Source organism: Diadema setosum, chromosome 7 (assembly GCF_964275005.1).
Source record: "Diadema setosum chromosome 7, eeDiaSeto1, whole genome shotgun sequence".
Taxonomy (NCBI): domain Eukaryota; kingdom Metazoa; phylum Echinodermata; class Echinoidea; order Diadematoida; family Diadematidae; genus Diadema; species Diadema setosum.
Window position 1 is genome coordinate 22,167,735 of NC_092691.1, and position 23,457 is coordinate 22,191,191.

Genomic DNA, 23,457 nt, shown 5'->3' on the forward strand with positions numbered 1-23,457 from the left:
TTTTTTTTTACTACAAATCTGTGCTTGCAGATGCTTTAGCTGGTAAAATAAATGCTTTTAATCGTGTCACATGAAGTCAGCTGCTATGGCATGGCTTTTTAACATTTAATTGTAATCCAATTTTATTTAATTTTCATACAAGCATTACTTCATATATTTGTGGCATTATGGTATCTGCTAACCTGACAACTCCAAAATACAAGAAACATGAAATAAAATATCACTATATTATGTAAATCAATGTAAATGCTTCACACATAATAATTGCAGATTCAAAATAGATAGAGTAAAATGTGCAGACTGTTCAAAGATGACCTTTAGTATTGATCATCAAACATTCTGTCATATGAATCTTATGAAAGAGTCATTAAATGTGTAAACGGATAAAACAGTTATTGCAGATGAAGAATTATATTATAACACATTGAGGTCGTACCATTTTCTTGATGCCAGGCAAATTGCCAAATTAAAAGAAAGAAGAAAAGAAAAAATCATCTGTATAGAATCATCTCAGCACTAAATGTTCCCATTACATACTATTGAGCATCATGAACCCGTTGAGGACGATTTGATTTTGCTACAACACGCATTTCCCACAGACGCTTGCGCGAGTATACTCGGGACTCGTCCTCAACGGGTTAACGCAAGTCATATTTTCCCATATCTTTTACAGCATGTGCCATTATTTCTGCAAAACTTGTTTCTTTTTCCTTGTTTTTCCATTGAAGAATGTCAGCTTACAAATGGTTTCACCATGTCAGCATGTGAATGCACACAAACATTGAACTCTTAAATTTGCCTATTACTACAAGTGCATTGGCATCAGCACATTTCTCACAGAAAACAAAATGCATCCTTGATACAGCGTGCATAAATTGGAATGGGAGGAAAGTATATTCATTTCCACTGTCATGGAAATGTTGTACAGTATATATATAAGCGTGTACGAAGAGTTAGATCGGAAAAATGTGAATCACTATTTTCAAACAATTTGAAGTAAGTCAATCATCAAATAGAGCTAAAATAAATCCTTTCCAATGATATCTCACTTGATACATGACAAGGAATATTCTTCAAGTTACAGTGTATGATATCAACTATCCCATATATTCTTCTTTTTTATTTTTATCATTTTTTGGCAGTTTTTATTGTAATCATATCAAACTTACAAGTATGTAGTTAACTCATTTTGTGATCACACTCTTCATGTAATTATTGTGGTCAAGTGGTGGCTGGTATTGACTTGAGGTAAATCCCCCACATAAAATCCAAGAATGTTGGCATGTGCTGTTAAAGAAAGCCATAAAAAACAGCAATCAAAATGACAGTCTCATTCACTCATCTGTTCTGTAAATAAATCCTCTTGAGTTCACAATATGTATCAAGCCAATGCTGAAAAATACGCAGCACTGTGACCTTGAATGAGGTTTTGCTGCACCATTCGAGCAAACAATATGTACACTGTGAAACTTGATGGAAACAGATACAAGAGTATCTCTCTTTCTCTCTCTCTCTCTGTCCCATCCCCAACCCCTACCCCTCCCCCCCCCCCCCCCCACACACATAGTCACTGCCTGTAGAAGAGCACGCAGAGGGAAGGTCTAAGATGTAAGTGGGGTATGTGACTCCCTACCACTCACACTGATACAAATGTATGAGCAGAAGGTGTGAGTGCTCAATGTTACTGCCAGCACAATGCCACCCAACATGTCCTACTGCCAAACTGCAAATGTTTAGATTGTGCAATAGGCAGAATGTACTTCAGACTGGTAACAAAATTATCATTATTGAATAGAAGAAAAAAAAATACAACTAAACATTTAATGGTTGCCTACAGACTTAAAGGGATGGTATAGTTATAGTTGAGATGGGGATTCAGATTTTAATTTTTTTGCAAGATAATTACTAACCAAATATATGAAACATTAAAGAGCATACAATTCTAAGAGGAATTCAAAATTTATTTGATGAAAATCGGTTTAAAGGTGGGTGGGACCCACTTTTTATTAGGACCATTTTGGTTTTCATAATTTGCTTTTTGTATCTCGACCATTTCAAAACCGATTTTCTTCAAATGCATTGTGAATACCTCTTCAGAGTTGTATGCTCTTTGATATTTCATGTAAGTGGTTTGTAATCATCTTGCAAAAAGATGAGAACCTGAATCTCTATCTCAACCAAACCTATACCATCCCTTTAATTCAGCCAAGGTACAGCCCAATTAATATTTTAAAAAAAATTGTCAATTGAATTCCAAATGAACTTCAATTGGTGTTTCTACTAAAGTGGTACATGGAAATTTTGAAAAAAAAAAGAAGATAGGTTTGAAAAATCTGCAAAATGTGAATCTTACTGAGTATGACTGTCATTTCTCCAATGCTAGCCAATGTCCAAGCCATTGAGCACTTTGAAATTTCAAGAATGAATACATTTTAACACATGCAAAAAAATTAAAATTTGTGTATACTGGCATGTACACAATATTCAATTCATCGATAAAAAAGAACACACACAAAAAAAAACAAACAAGTTATGACATAACATTTAACATCATGACCATAAAACTCAATATATGCTTTTAGATATACATGTGAATGTGTGTACACAATATAGTAGAATGCACCCTGTATGTCTTTCATTCATATTTGTGCTATATCAAAGTCAAAGCCTTCAGCAGGCAGATAACCAAAAGTCAATCTTTTTGAGTGATGGGATCAAACAGTCACACTCACTTCTAATCGCAATGGGTGTGGTCGCCTCGATGGTCTGGCTGCGGCCACTGACATCCATCGTTGCCCGGCACGTGAAGTTGGTGCTGCTCTTCGCAATCACGGTATGGACAGTGATCAGGCTAAGCTTGTCAGTGGGCGTGTTGAAGAGCGTATCCCGCGTGATGAGGTGTCCCATGTTGTTGATGGGTTCATTGCCGTCCCTCGTCCATTCCAGGTTGACCTCCCCCGGGGAGCAGAGTGGGCCCACCTGGGCGTGGCAGTACAGCAGGACATGGTTATTCTCGCAGGCTGTGATCGTCTCGCTCGGGCTGATGCTGACGTGGACTGAATAGACAAAAAAACAAACAAAAAATAGAAAAGGGGCAAAAAATAAGAAAAGAAAGATTAGATGGGGTGGATCAAAGCAATCAGAGCATCTACATCTTACCAACTAGCTGATCATATACATAATTGATGAATACACATATTTTCCATCAAGCAATAATTTAATATCACTTTTATCTGGAAAATCTTTAGAAATATTAATCTTTGCTTTTGACAGTTTTATGTCTCAATTTTTAGATAGCTGAAACCTCTTTTCTTCAATGAACTACACTGAAAGGAATAAAGAGATGTAGATAATAGGTGGATGGCTTAATGAAAACAAAGAAGAAGCGATGCAATTCATGAATGTGTACACATATGTACTGATAGAAATTATCTCAAAGATTATCCCAAAGCTACCATAAAATGTATACATACAGTGTATATGCGAGTACCACATAACAAAATGCCAGGCACAACACTGCTTGTTGATGTTGTTGCATTTCAAAAGAAACAACTAGGGATATCTTTTCATGAAGAGGAATTAATTGAAAAATTAACTGTAGATTTTGCAGATATGCAGACAGTTCAAAAAGGGTCAACAGAGAATTGTGGAGACCATGCACATTATATCGGCATGCTTATTTTCCCAGTTAAATACTATAGTATCATTTTGTTGATATGATTTCACACACCTTATTGGCAATAAACTTGCTATTTTTTAATATAAAGATATCATGTGCATCATCACAATGAAAAGAAAAATTATTTCATAATGTCATGACAGAAATCCAACACTGTACCATGTTTAGCCTGCAGCTACTCCCTATTAGAATATTCATTAATATGCAGCTTCTCACCAGGCAGGAATTTTCAATATTCAGCTTTTATGAGGTGGCCGCAACGATACACCTGCATTCACTAATTCTATATTCTTTAGCCTGCAGCAGTGGCCACTCATTTGATATTTGAGATACCACGGTCCAACACGATTTACCCCATTGCCTACCAGAAGCTGGTAGGTTCCCTGAAACCTCTTATTAGGAATATCAGAATCTCATTGGGAATGGGGTAATGCCATCACACTACTCACCATCTGAAGGGTTTGAAGCACACGACGTCTCACTGTGGGAAATAAAAGCAGTGATGTGAAATACATGAGATTCACAAATTGTATGCCTCCTTCTTTGGGCAACAAAATGTTGAGTATTTTCTCCATAGGATGTAATCACACATGAGGACATTTACTCTATTCGTGTCCATAAGAAAACTACTGAATGCCACTTTTCTGCGAGTTTATAGTATGATAGTCAATAGTTTCATTCTTCTCTTCATTGTTACTCAATTTTAAGAGTGACAAAGAAAGAAATCCAATTAGTGTTCATTTGTGACCTATCACAATTAAAACCCAAAGAAAATCATAGATATAAATGCCGAGAAATCTGCAAATCAAGGTAGAACTAATGAAAAACTATAAATTACCATATTTCTTTAAAACTTGAAAATTTTACACATTAACTATTGTACGATCAGTCCACCTATCAAAGTACTGTGTTGATTGAAAAATTCGAACTTTTTGGTTTCATAAAGCATGTCACTGCAGTGTTTTAAATTGACCTGCTGTATTTCAATGCTCAGTATCTAGCATGCATGACTGCCACTGAACTTCAAACTGATTTTCTTCAAGCTTTTTCAAAGCCAAATTCTGAGTGATGGAAATAGAACTTGTACAAAATGTTATACATTATGTACATCAAAGAAGAAGGTCTGAAAAACTTTATTATAATACCAGAGTGATGAAACTCAATGTCTGACAACTTCATCACATGCTTGCAATGGCAGCTCACACCTATAAAGATTTCTTGCACTGCATACATATGCGTGTCTTAACATGCTTGCAGTGTATGATTACAATTTTGCCTATGTCAACATTCAACAAAACAACAGCAACAGAGATATGGAAACATAATGGAAGTGTGAACAAATATTTCAACACCATTCATGAGAAACACATATTTCACATGACATCAATCTCACCCTTTACTACTTTTTCTTCAAATTCATAGCAGAAACAAGGAAAAGGGAATCAATGAATGTGTCAAAATGTGGTAATATTTCCTCCTTGCTAACCCATTCTTCTTGCAGCAGTTGCCTTCCCAGTGGCAGTAGCCACGGAGATACTCGTCACACATCTGACGGCAAACCGTGGCACAGTTCTGCAGGGGGATGTTGAAGATCTTGTTGTCAGAGACGGCTAACAAGTGACGATCAGACCCCGCCCCCGACAGCTCCAGACCGACTAGGGGTCTCTTGTCATCCTAATCAAAGAAACAAACCGAAATGAATACAGAAAAATATGCATAGATGCATGTACAATACATAATCCATTTCTTTATCATTTGATCCACTGTTCTACTTGAAACAAATTTTCCAATTTGAGAGATTTAAGTACTTTAATTCCTAAAAGGCATTGTCAATTCAAGATTCAGTTATAACACTGTAATATAAATTACATAGGAATGACACATGGTTCTAATGATGAAAAATTGTTTTACTTTTTAAATATCAACAATGAACACTCATAAACTATGACAAACAGACACAGCACCAAACCATAGAAATGAGATGGCTTATGAGACTCAGTTGGTTAAGGTCAAGTAAAAAAAAAAGAAAAAAAAAGAAAAAAAGAAAAAAAGAGAGAAAGCACTTTCTTATCCTCATGCACATCATTTTTGGAAGCAGTTTATTTTCTTTTAATACTATTATCAAACTATATTTCAAAAGGCCGATGAAAATTTTGCCGAATGTAATGCCCCATTTCTATACATAATACTTTATTATAGCAGTGGAATCTCCTCAAGTGATATGTTAACTTAAAAAAAAAACAGTGACAACATATAAATGCCCCCTTTTTTTTTGTATGTGTGTTTAACATGAACAATACCAACTTGTACTTACAGTGACAAATATCTCAAATGCTTTGAACTCTGTTCCATCCTGATATGCTTTGAGTATGCTGCCAGTGGCTATGGAGTGAACAATGGCAATTAAAAAAAAAATCAACATAAAAACATATTATTCATAATTTACATAATTCACTGAATGACATTAGTAATACCTGTCACAAAGTTATTGCATGATCTGTCCTTCTTGCTCACAAAAGAAGAGAAGAAAATGTTGCAATATTTCCCATTAAATTTGCACTACAGATGAAGAATCCTGTGCCAAGTGGTGTAATGATAGAACAGATGCACTGCATTCAAAGTAGATATACCGGTCCTCTTATTTCACTTTCACCACGCAGACTTTCTCTTAACATCAAAAAAGCACAATATAAATCCATCAATCCATCTGAAAAGAGTCTTGAGGGTGTGTCTGCTTATTTCCAATACCAAACAAACATGAGCAGGAAGAATGAATGAGCCACTCCGCACTTTTATTCGCTTCGTCATGAAATCACATGAAAAAATCACATGGAAGTGTGCTCCTTGGGTTATTAATGAGCTATCAAAGGTAGGGAATCCCATTTGCATGCCTCAAATGAAGCTGTATAAATACAGTGGTATGTTGAAGAGAGTATCATTTTAGAAACTCCCATAAAGTATTGAAAGTGGAAGGTAACATTTAGTACATTTTTATTGACCGTTAGATTTTGAATTGAATTTTTTTCGGGGCTCACCGTAAATTCCAGTACATTACTAGGCTACCTTTGCAGACCCATGCACTGCATGTGTGTCCATCATGTATATTTTGTGAAGAAAGTTCATCAAAACTTACAAACATTTCTATATACATTCTTGCCACACACTCTATATGTTATTACATCAGCTCTTATACTTTTAGATTTGTGTTTATAGATAAAAAATACAGAAGACTGCAACAAAAAGGCTTAAGTGTGGCTGACACACAGAACTACCGAGTAGTTGAGTTTTGTGCATTATTCAAATTGTAGATAACTGTTGACTTCCAAATTTCTCAGCAGTGGCCTAAACAGTCCCCTGAGGTTCATATTTAATGTTTTGCTGCATTTTGGGAGGTCTGTAAAAGGTATCCCCTACCTTTAAACGAAAGAAGAACAGTGCTGCATTGACATATTTGACATCAACGGCATAAGTTACGTTCAGAAGTGGATGCTACATTGATGCATTTTGACTGACAGAAATTACATATTTAGTTAGCAAGGTATGGTGTGAATAAAGAACACACTTGCAGCGATGTACGAGATAAAAGGTGTGATTTGCAAACTGACAGGTGCAGGTGTCCAGAATGAGAAAATCCATGTTGCAGTATGAAACTCTTAAACTGTTGGAATCCCCCCTTTCCCTCTTCATGTACATCATTTTGAAATGATGATACAAACTGGAAGAATTAGGTATTACACGAAATCCCCCGACACCTCTGTATCTACCACAAACAAACTTAAACCTAAGGTCACCAAATGTATATTGATATTCATAGCATTAACTTGTATAGAGGGAGGTTGTGCCCATTGGAACAAATTTAGCTCTTACCACCCCAGGGATGGTAAGGATGTCAAATTTGGTAAAATCTGTTGGGACGTTCGAAATGTAAAAACTGCATGTGTGAAGGGTGACACACGACAGACGATGTATGACGGATGCTGGACTACATGTATGAATGATCACAATAGCTCACTTCAGCCATTAGCTCATGTGAGCTGAAAGGCTATCACAAACATTATGAAAAATCTGGCCAGTAAAAAAGAGTTTGATTTGATGTTTAGTTGCAGTTAATGATGCTGGAGATATGTTGTGCAAACACAACAGATTAGTTCAAACACCATAGTGGCATGCTTTAGAAAAAAAGACACAATGAAAGTGGTTTCTATTTCAACATATTCTTTGACTTGGAAATTCTGCTTTGAGAAAGTGGAGATACCAATTTCAGAAGTTCCAAACAACCATCAAATTTCTTGTTGTTGCAAAGCCACTTCATTATTGCAGCTTACACGGCATTAATGTATGGTGTAATGGATCATATTATTCATGTGTGTCCTCATTTCGTGCTGAAAATGGGAGAAATGATTTGATACGAATCCATACCTGTTGCAATGTAGAAGATATCAAGGTCTGGGGTGAAATCAATGATGATCGCTGAGAATCGGAGCTGACTTGCAGTGAGAATCGGTCGGTGCACCTGGCCAGGGAGACTGTCGTAAATGTTGACATTCGTAATGGCCTGATTCATGAGAGGGAACTGCTCAAAAAAGCTCTTTCTTCGGGAGGGGTTGGAGCACTGTGGAAAAGGAGCAAAGAAACATACTTGGTGAAAGACAATAGTCATGATATTTACATGATTCAAGATTCAAATTTATTTCACTTCCATCAAATAAACAAAGAAATTATGTGTTTATGCTATGACATACAAGTACATGTTTATGCTATGATCAATGATAGGCAAATTAGCGAACAGCTACAAGTTACATTCACATGGCACTTATCATCATTAATAAGAGGATTCGTTGTTAGTGGACAACCTGCCTGATCATGATCAGTGATGGGCAAATTAGCTAATAACTACAAGTTACATTCACATGGCGCTAATGCCCCAGTCACATATAAACACGGATGTTCAAGGATCTACACGGTGATTCGGGGAAATCCGGGGACGTCCGGGGAGATCCGGGGAGATCCGGGATTTTGGTATGACTGTACACACGGCATCTACACGGCAGCCACATGGACCACCCCGGATTGCTCTGCCAACACGGCCATCCCCGGATGACGCCGGACGTTTTTGACCTCCAAAAGTTGCCGTGTTGGCCTCCCGGCATCAACACGGATCTCTCCCCGGATCAGATCTGGGGTGGTCTGGGGTGATCCGGAATGTCTATGTGACTGGGGCATTATCATCAACAGCAGGATTTGTAGTTTGGGGGCAACCTGCCTCACTGATAAATAATGAGCATTTGTAGAATTACTTCAGTGCTCACATGGTGTCAAGCGGGATCACAACCTTGTTGTTTTCAAACTGCATTCACTTAGAATGCTACCTACGGTGGGGGGGGGGGTTACCTTATCATTACTCTGCGCATGTGCTATGAAATCACTATATTTCTTGGGGTTGGGAGCATTGCAATGGCATTAAAAAGGGGACCTCTCATATGTGGATTCAATGAATGCAAAAAAGATTTTGTCATTCACATCAGTTAAATTTAAGGCAAATATGATGATCTGTTCAAAAGCTTTACATTTATATAGTTTTGGTAAATCTCTATTCTGCCATCACTTTTTAAGAAAACTGCAGCAATTTGTGATGTACAGGCAACAGCCTAAAGAAAATATAAAGAGAATTCCCCAAAATGTAATTCTTTAGGAAGAGTATGCATTCCCTCGATTTCTTACTGACATAACTATGAATGGTAATATTATCCCCCAGGCCTTCTACAAGTGCTAAGTCCAGTGCTCTTTCATTGACAAGTCTATATGAGAGAGATGAGTAAACAAAATTTGATGATGTTAGTTCTTCTTGAATGTCCTTGGTACAATGAATGTGAAGTACCCCAAGGATTGTGATACTGGGTCCATTACTGTTTTCTTGATATAATTTAATGTTACACCCATATACTCATAATTTACTGTTTAAGGGATTCTTTTATTATGTCCTAATTATGGATGGTAGTGCCCTCGTTAAAACCAATGAGAGCATATTGTTCCCAATGTTCTCCATGGCACGACCAATATGCACTTGAAGCAGCTGCATTCCTTGGCTCCTCTGTAATAATTTTTTTTTTTTGGGAGTATTTTAGAAACTAAATTTATTGTCTTCATGGCCAATTAAAACAGCATCTTGACGTTTAGATATTCTTTTATTATGTCCTAATTATGGACGGTAGTGCCCTCGTTAAAGGTAGGGAATCCCATTTGCATGCCTTAAATGAAGAGTTGTATAAACACAGTGGTATGTTGAAGAGAGTATCATTTTAGAAACTCCCATAAAGTATTGAAAGTGGAAGGTAACATTTAGTACATTTTTATTGACCGTTAGATTTTGAATTGAATTTTTTTCGGGGCTCACCGTAAATTCCAGTACATTACTAGGCTACCTTTGCAGACCCATGCACTGCATGTGTGTCCATCATGTATGTTTTGTGAATAAAGTTCATCAAAACTTACAAACATTTCTATATACATTCTTGCCACACACTCTATATGTTATTACATCAGCTCTTATACTTTTAGATTTGTGTTTATAGATAAAAAATACAGAAGACTGCAACAAAAAGGCTTAAGTGTGGCTGACACACAGAACTACTGAGTAGTTGAGTTTTGTGCATTATTCAAATTGTAGATAACTGTTGACTTCCAAGTTTCTAAGCAGTGGCCTAAACAAGTCCACTGAGGTTCATATTTAATGTTTTGCTGCATTTTAGTAGTTCTGTAAAAGGTATACCCTACCTTTAAAACCAGTGAGAGCATATTGTTCCCAATGTAAAGATAGTATAAGGAGGAAGTAAATTTTGATCTAGAACTGCACCATTGTTAGCTACCAAGGTGCAGTTCTAGATCAAAATTTACTTCCCCCTTATACTATCTTTTTGTTCTGTACAATACAGTAATTAACACATGGTGAAACCATCTATGGGTCATAAGCCCTTGAAAGTGCTTTAGCTTTATTGTCATCAAAAACATGCCATCCACATGATATGATTGAAATATGACTACTTTGCTCAAAAACTTTCAGTTCGGAAACATTTTTAACATTTTTATCAATTTCAATTTATTTTAATGCACCATTTGTTTTCACAATCACTTCCTCGAAAATCTGATGCAAATGTTAACCCCCAATTGTCACATACACACATGTACATGTTCCCTCTTCCTTTTCCGTTATATTTGATATGAATGCGTTTATTACCTTAACCTATTTTGGACGAAAGCATAATACTTGACATTCTAGATGATTTACACAATGTCTCATCTATTAGTTTCTCCATGTTAGATGCGAATGTTTACCCTAAACTTTGTATACATAAAAGTACACTGTATAATAACACAAACTCTAAGTTAATGTTTCCAATTCTGAAATGTCTCGTCTACTTTCAATTTTCATTCACAGATTAATTTGATACATGCACCAAAGTTTCTGGAATTCACTTCCTTTGTTTTTGTTAAATATCCAATTCAACAACTCCAACAAATCCAGATATAATAAAATCATCCACAAACATAATGCCTCCGGCACCCTTTGGGCGGAGGCATAATAAAATATTCTTGTATCAGTTTAAACACTTTATCATCATTATGACAGCAGTACATTTTTATAATACTTCTTAACAGCACTAAAGCAAGTAATCTGTGAAGCCCTAAAGCATTTGTATTCTTGGTGTAGTGTTTTCCACTATGTACTACAGTAAACAGTTGATAACCAACCAAACGCTCACCCTTTGCACCATCCACTATATACCTATGCTGATTGATTATCATGTTTTCTAATTCGCAGCTATTGATGCTTGATTATTCATTTTCTTCCTTTTAATCATAATCTCTGAAACGAAATGATAAAACGATGATGAAACCTTTTATTTAGAAAAAAAAAAAGAAGAAATGGTCAAGAAAATTAAATGTCTGTGATTGCCTGGCAATTGTCTGGATTTAGCAATCATTTAGACATTTATGATGGTAAGTGGTGGCAATTTAGCAAAAAAAAAAAAAAAAAAGGAATATGACTTGAAAAGGTGACTTCCCGTCTCCATTATGGGAGGGGGGGGGGGGGGGGGAAGGTACTGTATCATTGATCTGTGCATGTGCTGACCACCTATATGACCTACTGTAAAAGTGGATATTTTCGCGTGACTAATTTTTCCCGCTAGGCTGGGTCAGAAGAGTTTCGCGTGTTTTTAATTCCGCGGAATCAAGACATCACGCACAGGAACGTGTGGCAAGCAAAAATATTCGCGTGTTTTTATTTTCGCGCTAGTTTCTGGTTGCGCGAAATGCGCGAAAATTTCAACACCGCGAAAATTTCCACTTTTACAGTATATAGATACCAATGTGCGATTGGTCAGAATGCTGTCACGTGACCATGGTCACATTGATGAGAAGCGTTATATTTTCATGACATGACGTAAATTACGTGCAACCATGTAATATAACAGAGACTATGTTAAACAAATGGCGTTATGTCTGGAGGGGTGACATAATAAAAAACCAATTGTTATAATGCGCGCCACAGAGATGCTTCCCACCAATTTGGACACACATGCAATTGTGACCAATTTTATGTACCACAGTAGTACAGCACACAAGCGGTATGAGCGTCACACATGCACAGCACTATGCGCTACATACAAGCGAGAACTGCTAAATTGCAGCAGATTTGTTTTTGTTAAACTGTTGTAACTGGTATGGCAGCTTTGATGAGCAGCTGCGCTTCACTTGAGAAAGAAAGAACTGAAGAATGTGCTGGAAGCTGTAGAGTCTACTACTCCAGTTAATGTTAGATAGTCCTGACAGGGCCGGAGGCCAAAGGATTTACCATTACATTACCAGCACCTGAACTGAGTAAGTTTCTTTAATAGATACATTGATAGTTCTATGCTACGTACTAGCGCAGGACCTGGATCAGGGCCAGGTCCGTAGTCTACAGCTCTTGTACAAGTGACTGCAGACAGAAGAGATTAGGCCCTACATTATCAGAAAGTTCACATTCTCATACATCACCACAAACAAATGTTATCTCAACAAGCTTGCTTTAGACCAAAAGCAGCTGTTGTAGACCCCCTTTAAGTTAGTCTTCTAAAATTTTTACTACTGTCATTACAAAATCTAGCTCTACTGCTACAAAACTAGGCCCTATACGTACGATTGTCAAACAAGGAAAAGTAGAAATTACGCGGTGCGTAATACACTTGTATGTGTCCCCGCCGGAAGTAGCATTTTGTAGCAAATGTACAATACAGGTCAAAAATCAAGGTCAAAGGTCAAAGAAGTCAAAGGTCAAAATTCTGTGTAGAAGTTCTGAAGCCCTCACCTAGTGCCATCACATAAAGCAAACGGTATTGAAATCGGGTTAGAAATGGCGAAGGAGTAGCATTTTGTAGCAAAATGTACAATACAGGTCAAAAATCAAGGTCAAAGGTCAAAGAAGTCAAAGGTCAAAATTCTGTGAAAAAGTTTTAAAGCCCTCACGTAATGCCATCACATAAAGCAAACGGAATCGAAATCGGGTTAGAAATGGCGAAGGAGTAGCATTTTGTAGCACAATGTACAATACAGGCCAAAAATCAAGGTCAAAGGTCAAAGAAGTCAAAGGTCAAAATTCTGTGAAGAAGTTTTGAAGCCCTCACCTAGTGCCATCACATAAAGCAAACGGAATTGAAATCGGGTTAGAAATGGCGAAGGAGTAGCATTTTGTAGCAAAATGTACAATATAGGTCAAAGGTCAAGGTCAAAGATCACAACTGAAATTCTGTGTAGAAGTTTCAAAGCTCCCATGTAGTGCTATCATATAAAGCAAACAGAATCAAAATCGGCTCATAAATGACAGAGAAGTAGCAAATTGAACATTTTGATCACACACGGACGCACACAGACAGACGGACAGACAGACGGACACACGGACACACACACGTACGGAGCCCGTTTCAAAGTCCCCTGCTCGAACTCGTTTGGCGGGGACAAATAGCAACTGTTCTAGGAATGATGATATTGCAGCTGTCGTGCTCCTGCACGGCCACAGAAGAATGAATTACCGGTACGGGAAAGCCGTCATACTAACGTTAGTAGTCAGATCTCTATGTATGGCTCGATTGAATACCACTAGCGGCTGTTGTCATGCGCGTTCATGAATTTGACTGTGGGTTTGAAAAAGGAGAAGTTGTGTTGCTTTATACAGCAATTTATTTCTTGTACTGTAGGTCATATAATATAACAGATATTTGCTTTTTTCCTTCGATAGGAATATAACATTTCATTTCCCGTGGGAAGGTATATTTTTGTCTCCAAATACTATATTTTTCCTCAGCGCTACTCACTTCGGAAAAATATAATAATCTTCAACAAAAATATAACTTCCCTCAAGGATCTCAAATTTTATATTCCATCTCTGGTAAGTCAATATCTGTATAATATTTCTTGGGGTTAGGAGCATTGCACTGACATTAGAAAGGGGACCCCTCATATGCATGTGGATTCATTGAATGCAAAAGTATTTTGTAATTCACATCAGTTAAATTTGAGGCAAATCTGACGATCTGTTCAAAAGCTTTGCATTTATAAAGTTTCGGTTAAATCCACGTGCTGCCATCACTCTTAAAGAAGACTACAACAATTTGTGGTGTAAGGGCAACAGCCTAAAGAAAATACAAGAGACCCGCGGGTCTAGCGCTCACCTGAGTATCGCAAGTTCACCTTTCACGCAGTCACTAATCTAAATTATTCACAGCTCTACTAAAATTTGACCAGGCATTCTCAAGTAGAAGATGAAAATGTACAATAAGGGCCCAAATTTTTTAAGATTCCTTAATTTGGGGGGATTGGGGGCCCCTGGGGCCCTCTGGGTGGGGCATGGTGCCCATTTTGATAAATTGAGATCCTGACCCCCTAGGGATGCTACCTGCCAAGTTTGACGAAAATCAATCATGAGGTTTTCAGGAAGAAGATGAAAATGTACAATTCAGGCCCCAATTTGGACCTTCCCAACCCCCGCCCCCAATAGGGGCACCCCTGGATTTGCTATGAACAAACTTGAAACTACAGTCATTAATGTACTCACTCATAGTATTATCTTAGCTCTATAACTTCTGATTCTAGAGAAGATTTTTAAACATTCCTTCATTTTGGGGGGTTTGGCCCCCCCCTGGGGCCCCTGGGTGGGGCATGGTGCCCATTTTAACAAATTGAGATCCTAACCCCCTAGAGATGCTACCTGCCAAGTTTGGTGAAAATTGGTCATGGGGTTCTCAAGAAGAATATGAAAATGTATAATTTAGGCCCCATTAGGACCCCTCCCCACCCCCCTCCCCTGGGTCCCAAGGGGGGCACCCCTGATTCTGCCATGAACAAACTTGAAACTACAGTCATCAATGTACTAACTCATAGTATTAACTTAGCTCTATCACTTCTGGTTCTAGAGAAAAAGATTTTTACAGATTCCTTAATTTTGGGGGGTTTGGGCCCCCTGGGGGCCTCCTGCGTGGGGCATGGTGCCCATTTTAACAAATTGAGTTCCTAACCCCCTAGGGATGCTACCTGCCAAGTTTGATGAAAATCGGTCTTGGAGTTTTCAAGAAGAAGATGAAAATGTAAAAAGTTTACGCACGACGGACGACGGACGACGCACGCCGGACGCCGGACGAAGGGCGATCGCAATAGCTCACTTGAGCCTTTGGCTCAGGTGAGCTAATAAAGAGAATTCCCCAAACTGTAATTCTTTAGGAAGAGTATGCATTCCCTTGATTTCTTACTGACATAACCGTGAATGGTAATATTTCCCCGGACTTCTACAAGTGGTAAGTCCAGTGCTCTTTCATTGACAAGTCTAAATAAAGTTATACATGAGAGAGCTTTAGTAAACATCATTTGATGTTTTCTTCTTGAATGTCCTTGGTACAATGAATGTGAAGTACCCCAAGGATTGTGATACTGGGTCCATTACTCTTTTCTTGATATGATTTAATGTAATACCCATATAGTCATAATTCAGTGTTTATGGATTTTTTCTTTTTTTAATAATGTCCTAATTATGGACAATAGTGCCCTGCTCGTTAATACCAATGAGAACATACAGTTGTAATATTCCCAATGTTCCCCATGGCAAAACCAATATGCCCTTGAAGCAGCTGCATTCCTTGGCTCCTCTGTAATAAATTTTCTTTGGAGTATTTTAGAAACTAAATTTATTGTCTTCAATCAAAACAGCATCTTGACGTTTACTGATGGAAGATTATTGCTGCAATGTACCACTGTTAGCTACACGTACCAAGATGCAGTTCTAGATCAAAATTGACTTCCTCCTCATACTATCTCCTGTTCTGTACAATACAGTGATTAACAGATGTTGAAATCATCTATGGGTCATCACTTAGCCCTTGAAAGTGCATAGCTTTATTGTCATCAAAAACATGCCATCCACATGATATGATTGAAATATGACTACTTTGCTCAAAAACTTTCAGTTCGGAAACATTTTCAACATTTTCATCAATTTCAATTTATTTTGATGCATCATTTGTTTTCACAATCACTTCCTCGAAAATCTGATGCAAATGTTAACCCCCAATTGTCACATACACACATGTACATGTTCCCTCTTCCTTTTCCGTTATATTTGATACGAATGCGTTTATTACCTTTATTGTTATTTTGAATGAAAGCATAATACTTGACATTCTAGATGATTTACACAATGTCTCATCTATTAGTTTCTCCATGTTGGATGTGAATGTTTACCCTAAACTTTGTATACATAAAGTACACTGTATAATAACACAAACTCTAAGTTAATGTTTCCAATTCTGAAATGTCTCGTTTACTTTCAATTTTCATTCACAGACTGATTTGATACATGCACCAAAGTTTCTGGAATTCACTTCCCTTGTTTTTGTTAAGTATCCAATTCAACAACTCCAATAAATCCAGATATAATAAATCATCCAAAAACATAATGCCTCCGGCACCCTTTGGGCGGAGGCATAATGAAATATTCTTGTATCAGTTTAAACACTTTATCATCATTATGACAGCAGCACATTTTTATAATACTTTTTAATAGCACTAAAGCAGGTAATCTATGAAGCCCTAAAGCATTTGTATTCTTGGTGTAGTGTTTTCCACTACATACTACAGTACACAGTTGATAACCAACCAATTGCTCACCATTTGCACCACCCACTATATGCCTATGCTGGTTGATTATCATGTTTTCTAATTCCCAGCTATTGATGCTTGATTATTTGTTTTCTTCCTTTTAATTATAATCTCTGAAACGAAATGATAAAACGATGATGAAACCTTTTATTTACAAAAGGCAAGAATACGAAATGGTCAAGAAAATGAAACATATGTGATAACCTGGTAATTGTCTCAATTTAGCAAGCATTTAGAGACATTTTTGATGGTAAGTGGTGTCAATTCAGCAAAAAAAAAAAAAAAAAAAAAAAGATTGTCTTGAAAAGGTGACTTGCTGTCTCCATTATGTGGTGTAAATGATATTTTTACCATGAGAAATACTATACAACACTTCTCCCACCTCACTAGGTAATTGCAAGAGTGGTTTCCAACTAACAAGTGAGCCCTATGAGTGTAAAAAGTATATTCATGCATGTGTTTGTGTGTGTGTGTGTGTATATATATATATATATATGTATATATATATATATATATATATATATATATATATATATACATACATATTGTATATTCTGGTATACAGGGCTTGACATTAGAGGTAATTCAGGGCCACTAAATGTCATTGCTGGACAATTTTTGGTTTTGTGACAATCAGACCATATATTTTCAAGATGAAGATGAAAATGTGAAAACTGGTCCCAGTTTGGTACCCCCCCCCCCCCATCCAACCCCAATCTGCCACAAACAAACTTGAAACTGCAGTCACCAATCTAACTTATTCATAGAATGAACTCATCTTATGACTTAAGGTTTGACAGAGGAAGATTTGCAAAGATTCCTTAATTTTGGGTTCTGTCTGTCTTCCCCCTTCCCCATCCTGGGTCAGTGTGCTCTAGGGGGTCCCCAGGTGGGCAATTGTGCCCATTTGTAGAAATATCTATTCTATCACTCTACTGATAATATCTACCAAGTTTGGTAAAAATTTGGCCATGCATTTTAAAGAAGTTCAGAAAATGTACAATTTAGGCCCCAATATGGACCCCAACAGGGTCCCGAGGGGGCACCCCTGGAGCCGCCAGGAACAAACTTGAAATTATAGTCACCAATGTACTTTATACTCATTGCATTAACTCAGCTCTGAAACTTCTGGTTCTACAGAAGAAGATTTTTAACAATTCCTTAACTGGAGGGGTTTGGCCCCCCTCCAACTGGGGGAGGGGTGGGAGCATGGTGCCCTTATGAGCAAATTGAGATCCTGTACCACTAGGGCTGCTACCTGCCAAGTTTGGTGAAAATTCATCAAGGGGTTTCCAGGAAATCTTTGAGAATCTTTTTGTGGCCAGATCAGGCACTTAAGATTCAAAATGGATTGTCATACATGTATTTCTGTTTATTTCAGGCCACCAAAATTTCAGATTTAAAGATTTTAGTGGCCTGAATGGGCCACCAGAGAGAAAAAAAATAATTTAATGTCAAGCCCTGACATTATGTATGTTCATTGATCTATTCATTTGTATTCACTTTTATATACATGTTTGTTCTTTACATGTCAGGAGTTTTCTACAGAAAGAAACATCTACTCTCAGATCAGACACTATTGTGTGCAAGGATCTTGTAAGACTGTGATAATAGCAAATAAATATAACACAACGAATATTACTATGCCAAGCTCATTTACTATTGCCTTTAGGACCAAATTTCCAGTGTACTGGAATATCACCTTATACGATGTGCAGTGGGTTTGTGATTGCGCAGTCACATTTATCGTGAAGTCTCCAAGCGAATCTGGCTCTGAATGTTTAACGTCCTGGAAAAAGCTGAACACTTAGCTTCAGCATGCAAAGGGTTAATAGCCCTTCAAAAGCCCATGGTAGTAGCTTAGCAAACATATTGTGAAGATAGCTTATTAGCATTTGGTTAATCCACCACCAACCTTGATCTTAGTGTATCAAAGTTTACAGAACCTCAACACTGACATCCCCTTGCAAGGCCATTGTCACACTATACAGGTATTGGGAGGATTAGATAATCGGGTAATTTCATGAAGTTGGGGCAGTGTCCATGTAGCATCGTGATATTTAAAAAATACATTTCAGTACTCAATATCAATTATGCTATACATTTATTGTTTGCAGGCTTAACATTTGCATTGAGGCCACACATTTTCCTGGAAATTTTGTGCCATTCAGACTCAATTTTGATGAAGTTATTAAACAATATGTAACAGTGTCCTGTAGCATCGTGACGTGTCCATGTAGCATCGTGATATTTTAAAATTTGGTCCTAAGAGACAAATTATGGCAATTAGCTTGACCAAAATTTGATGCAATATGCATATTTACAAGATATGAATGAGATAGCTAAATATCTCAAATTTCCTGCACACAGTTTTAATTCTAAAAGAAAATTACAAAATGTATCACGATGCTATGCGGTGTCCTTTTTTGTGACATTTGGTGGACACGGCGTTACATATCGTTTTGATAACTTCATCAAAATTGAGTCTGAATGGCACAAAATTTCCAGGAAAATGTATGGTCTCAATACAAATGTAAAGCCTATAAACAATATATGTAAAGCATAATTAGTATCGAGTTATGCTAAAATGTCACACTTTGTGCCCCAACTTCACGGAATTACCCAATCCTAATTCACTAGCAGTTAGTTTAAAACAGCCATTGCCAATTGGTAAATACAGCATGTCAGCTGATGTGGCAATGGTCAAACACAGCATCATACTGTACGAGCTGAAATTTTCGCGGTGGTTTTATTTTCGCGAATTTCGCGAATCGCCTTTGAACCGCGAAAATAACAACACGTGAAAAAAACAACGTGCAAATAACTAAGTTCAGTCAGACCCTCGCAACCACGAAATTAACAACACGCGAAAATGTCCTCCAAGTACGCGAAAATTTCAGCTCGTACAGTACATTGTATAGTCAGGTCGCTTAGTGAAATTACCGTTACACGGCGGATAAAAGCATCAAATTTGGCACACAAATTCCTTGAGGACTATTAAACGATATTAGAGTAGGAGCCCATCGGGAATTTTAAAGAAAAACACTAAAAAGTTCAAATTTCAAAATGGCCGACACTTAATTGGCAAAACCCTCACTTGTCATGTAATATAGGTAATACGATGACAATAATAATACCTTGTATAAGCTTGAAATGCTGCGGTTAGGAGCATTATTTATATTCTTGCGTAATGTAAAGTCTCTGAACTGCTTGGGGAGGGGTAGGGCAAAAGGGGCGGGACCTCCTCCCCCCCCCCCCCCCCTTAAAACAATGGTTGGTCGCTTGTTCTTTTGTATGTTTTTTTCTCGTTTTTGCTCAATACACAGCGGATAAAAGCATAAAATTTGGCACATGGATTCCTTGGGGACTAGGAAACAATATTAGAGAAGGAGTCCTCCTGGAAGTTTTAGGGAAAACACACACACACAAACACACACACACACACTCCACACACACACACACACACACAGATGATCAAATTTCAAAATGACCGACACTTATGGCAAACCTCTCACTTTTCATGCCAGATAGGTGATACGATGACAATATTTAGTATATATCTTTACTTTTGTTTGGTTAAAAACTGAATTTGGATATTGCGGTAGGAGCATTACTTATATTCTTGCATAATGTAGTCTCTGAATGGCTGAGGAGGGAGGTAGGACAAAGGGGTGCACCCCCCCCCCCCATTTAAAAAGTGGTGCTTCGCTTGTTCGTTTGCGTGTTTCTTTTTTTTTTTGTGCTTAATACAAGGCGGATAAAAGCATCAAATTTGGCGCACAGATTCCTTGAGGACTAAGAAACAATATTAGACTAGGAGCCCTTCTGGAACTTTTAAGGAAAACACACAGACACACAGACACACACACACACAGAAGATCAAATTTCAAAATGGCCGACACTTAATTGGCAAAACCCTCACTTGTCATGTAATATAGGTAATACGATGACAATAATAATACCTTGTATAAGCTTGAATGCTGCGGTTAGGAGCATTATTTATATTCTTGCGTAATGTAAAGTCTCTGAACTGCTTGGGGAGGGGTAGGGCAAAAGGGGCGGGACCTCCTCCCCCCCCCCCCCCCTTAAAACAATGGTTGGTCGCTTGTTCTTTTGTATGTTTTTTTCTCGTTTTTGCTCAATACACAGCGGATAAAAGCATAAAATTTGGCACATGGATTCCTTGGGGACTAGGAAACAATATTAGAGAAGGAGTCCTCCTGGAAGTTTTAGGGAAAACACACACACACAAACACACACACACACACTCCACACACACACACACACACACAGATGATCAAATTTCAAAATGACCGACACTTATGGCAAACCTCTCACTTTTCATGCCAGATAGGTGATACGATGACAATATTTAGTATATATCTTTACTTTTGTTTGGTTAAAACCTGAATTTGGATATTGCGGTAGGAGCATTACTTATATTCTTGCATAATGTAGTCTCTGAATGGCTGAGGAGGGAGGTAGGACAAAGGGGTGCACCCCCCCCCCCCCATTTAAAAAGTGGTGCTTCGCTTGTTCGTTTGCGTGTTTCTTTTTTTTTTTGTGCTTAATACAAGGCGGATAAAAGCATCAAATTTGGCGCACAGATTCCTTGAGGACTAAGAAACAATATTAGACTAGGAGCCCTTCTGGAACTTTTAAGGAAAACACACACACACACAGACACACACACACACAGAAGATCAAATTTCAAAATGGCCAACACTTATGGCAAACCCCTCACTTTTCATGTCATATAGATGTTACGATGATATATATCTTTATTTTCGTTTGGTTTAAAACATGAATTTGGACATTGCAGTAAGAGCAGTATTACTATTATTGCATAATGTAGTCTCTGAACGGCTGGGGAGGGAGGTAGGACAAAGGGGTGCACCCCCTCCACCCCATTTTAAAAGTGATGCTTCGCTTGTTCGTTTACATGCTTTTTTTTTTCGTCTTGCTTTATACACTTCAGATAAAAGCATCAAATTTGGCGCACAGATTTCCTGAGGACTATTAACCCTAACTAGGCCGGGCTATTTAGGTAGTTGATAGAGCCGGGGGGGCCTCCCAGCCCCCCCCCCCCCCCCCTCCAGATCTCGGCCATCGACCGCGCGATCGCGAAGAAAATTGGCACACACATTGCCTATGATGTAATCTAAAATACCTTGAAGTTGATTTTTAACTAGAAATGTCGCTATGGCAACTGGTATGCCTCCGCCATAACGCATGATTCTCCTAATAGGTCTATAGTACATGTGGACAATGTGTGATTACATTTTCACAAGATTGGCAAAATATTAAAATGACATGTTTGTCACAAATGTATCGAATGTTCACCTTCCTTGACCTATGTTTAATTGGATAAATAGAGGAGCATGTATTTGGGGATTTAAGAACTTTAACTTCGACTTTGACCCTTTCATAAGTTTACACACTTGAGAGATTTTCAAGGTATGGAGTAAAAGTGCAATTTCTGTATTGAACAGTAAATTGTTATCATTTTCTCTGTCAGGCAGAACATACATAAATATGTACTAAGTTTAAAGATAACTTGAGCCACTTCCGAGATATGGAGAAAGAAGTAAGTTCAGCACTTTCACTTGATCTTTGACCTTTTGACCTTTGACCTTCTTGGCAAAAAAAAAAAATCCCAGAGAATATCTAGTGGGTTATACATGCATACATCAAGTTTTAAAAAAATAATCCTGCTGGCATTGCATAAATATAAGGAAAATAGTAACATTTTGAAGTATTGCCCTTGACCTTTGACCCCTGACCTTTGACCCCACGAACCCCAAATTCCCTAGATAACCATGGCCAGTCAGTACATGCATATATACTTTGTTCCATAAAGATACCTTGAACAATTTCCAAGATAGAGAGAAAAAAGTGAAATTTTAACATTTTACTTGACCTTTTGACCTTTGACCTTTTGACCTCATGACCCCAAACTTTTACCAGAGAATCTTACTTGGGTAATACATGTATACACTAAGTTTCAAGAAAATATCTTCAGGAATTGCATAGATATGGGGGAAAAAGTGAAATTTTAAGCATTTGACCTTGACCTTTTGACCTTTAGCATGTGCACCCAAAAGTTGATAGGCACAACTTCACCCCCTAATACACATACATGCCAAGTTTCATTAGGATACCTCAAAAGGTTTTGATAGTTACCCTGTCCACAAAATTCATTACGGACGGACGGAAGGACGGACAGAAGGACGGACGGACGGACGGACGGAAGGACGGACGGAAGGACAGACGGACGGACGGTCAACCCGAAAACATTACAGGCGCGGTGGAGCACCCCAATTATCTCGCAGAAATCCATCGGCAGCCGAGCCTCATTTGCATAAAGTAAACAACATGTACTCGCGTAGTTGAGAAAAAGTAAACAACTTCTCAAGCTAATAACAATTTCAGGAAACCTATTTTCGGATTAAAATTGAGTTAGTTTGAATTTGAAAACATGTCCGAATATGCACATATAACATATTAAAGGATTTGACAATGATAAAATGTGAAATTTTAGCGAAAACCTGGCGAGCAAAATTACCAAAAATATGCCTCGAAAATCATCCTAA

General features: G+C 37.7%; 1 protein-coding gene across 1 annotated transcript in view; it reads right to left on the reverse strand.

The window, feature by feature from the left end:
• LOC140230500 (semaphorin-1A-like) overlaps window positions 1-23,457 on the reverse strand; it is a 103,925-nt gene that overhangs the window by 1,523 nt on the left and 78,945 nt on the right. Inside the window, exons 11-15 of the mRNA XM_072310654.1 lie at window positions 8,099-8,291; window positions 5,994-6,061; window positions 5,166-5,353; window positions 4,129-4,160; window positions 2,733-3,056 (exon numbers count right to left, since the gene is read on the reverse strand). Coding sequence (XP_072166755.1) covers window positions 2,733-3,056; window positions 4,129-4,160; window positions 5,166-5,353; window positions 5,994-6,061; window positions 8,099-8,291 — 805 coding nt within the window. The remainder of the gene's footprint in view (window positions 1-2,732; window positions 3,057-4,128; window positions 4,161-5,165; window positions 5,354-5,993; window positions 6,062-8,098; window positions 8,292-23,457) is intronic.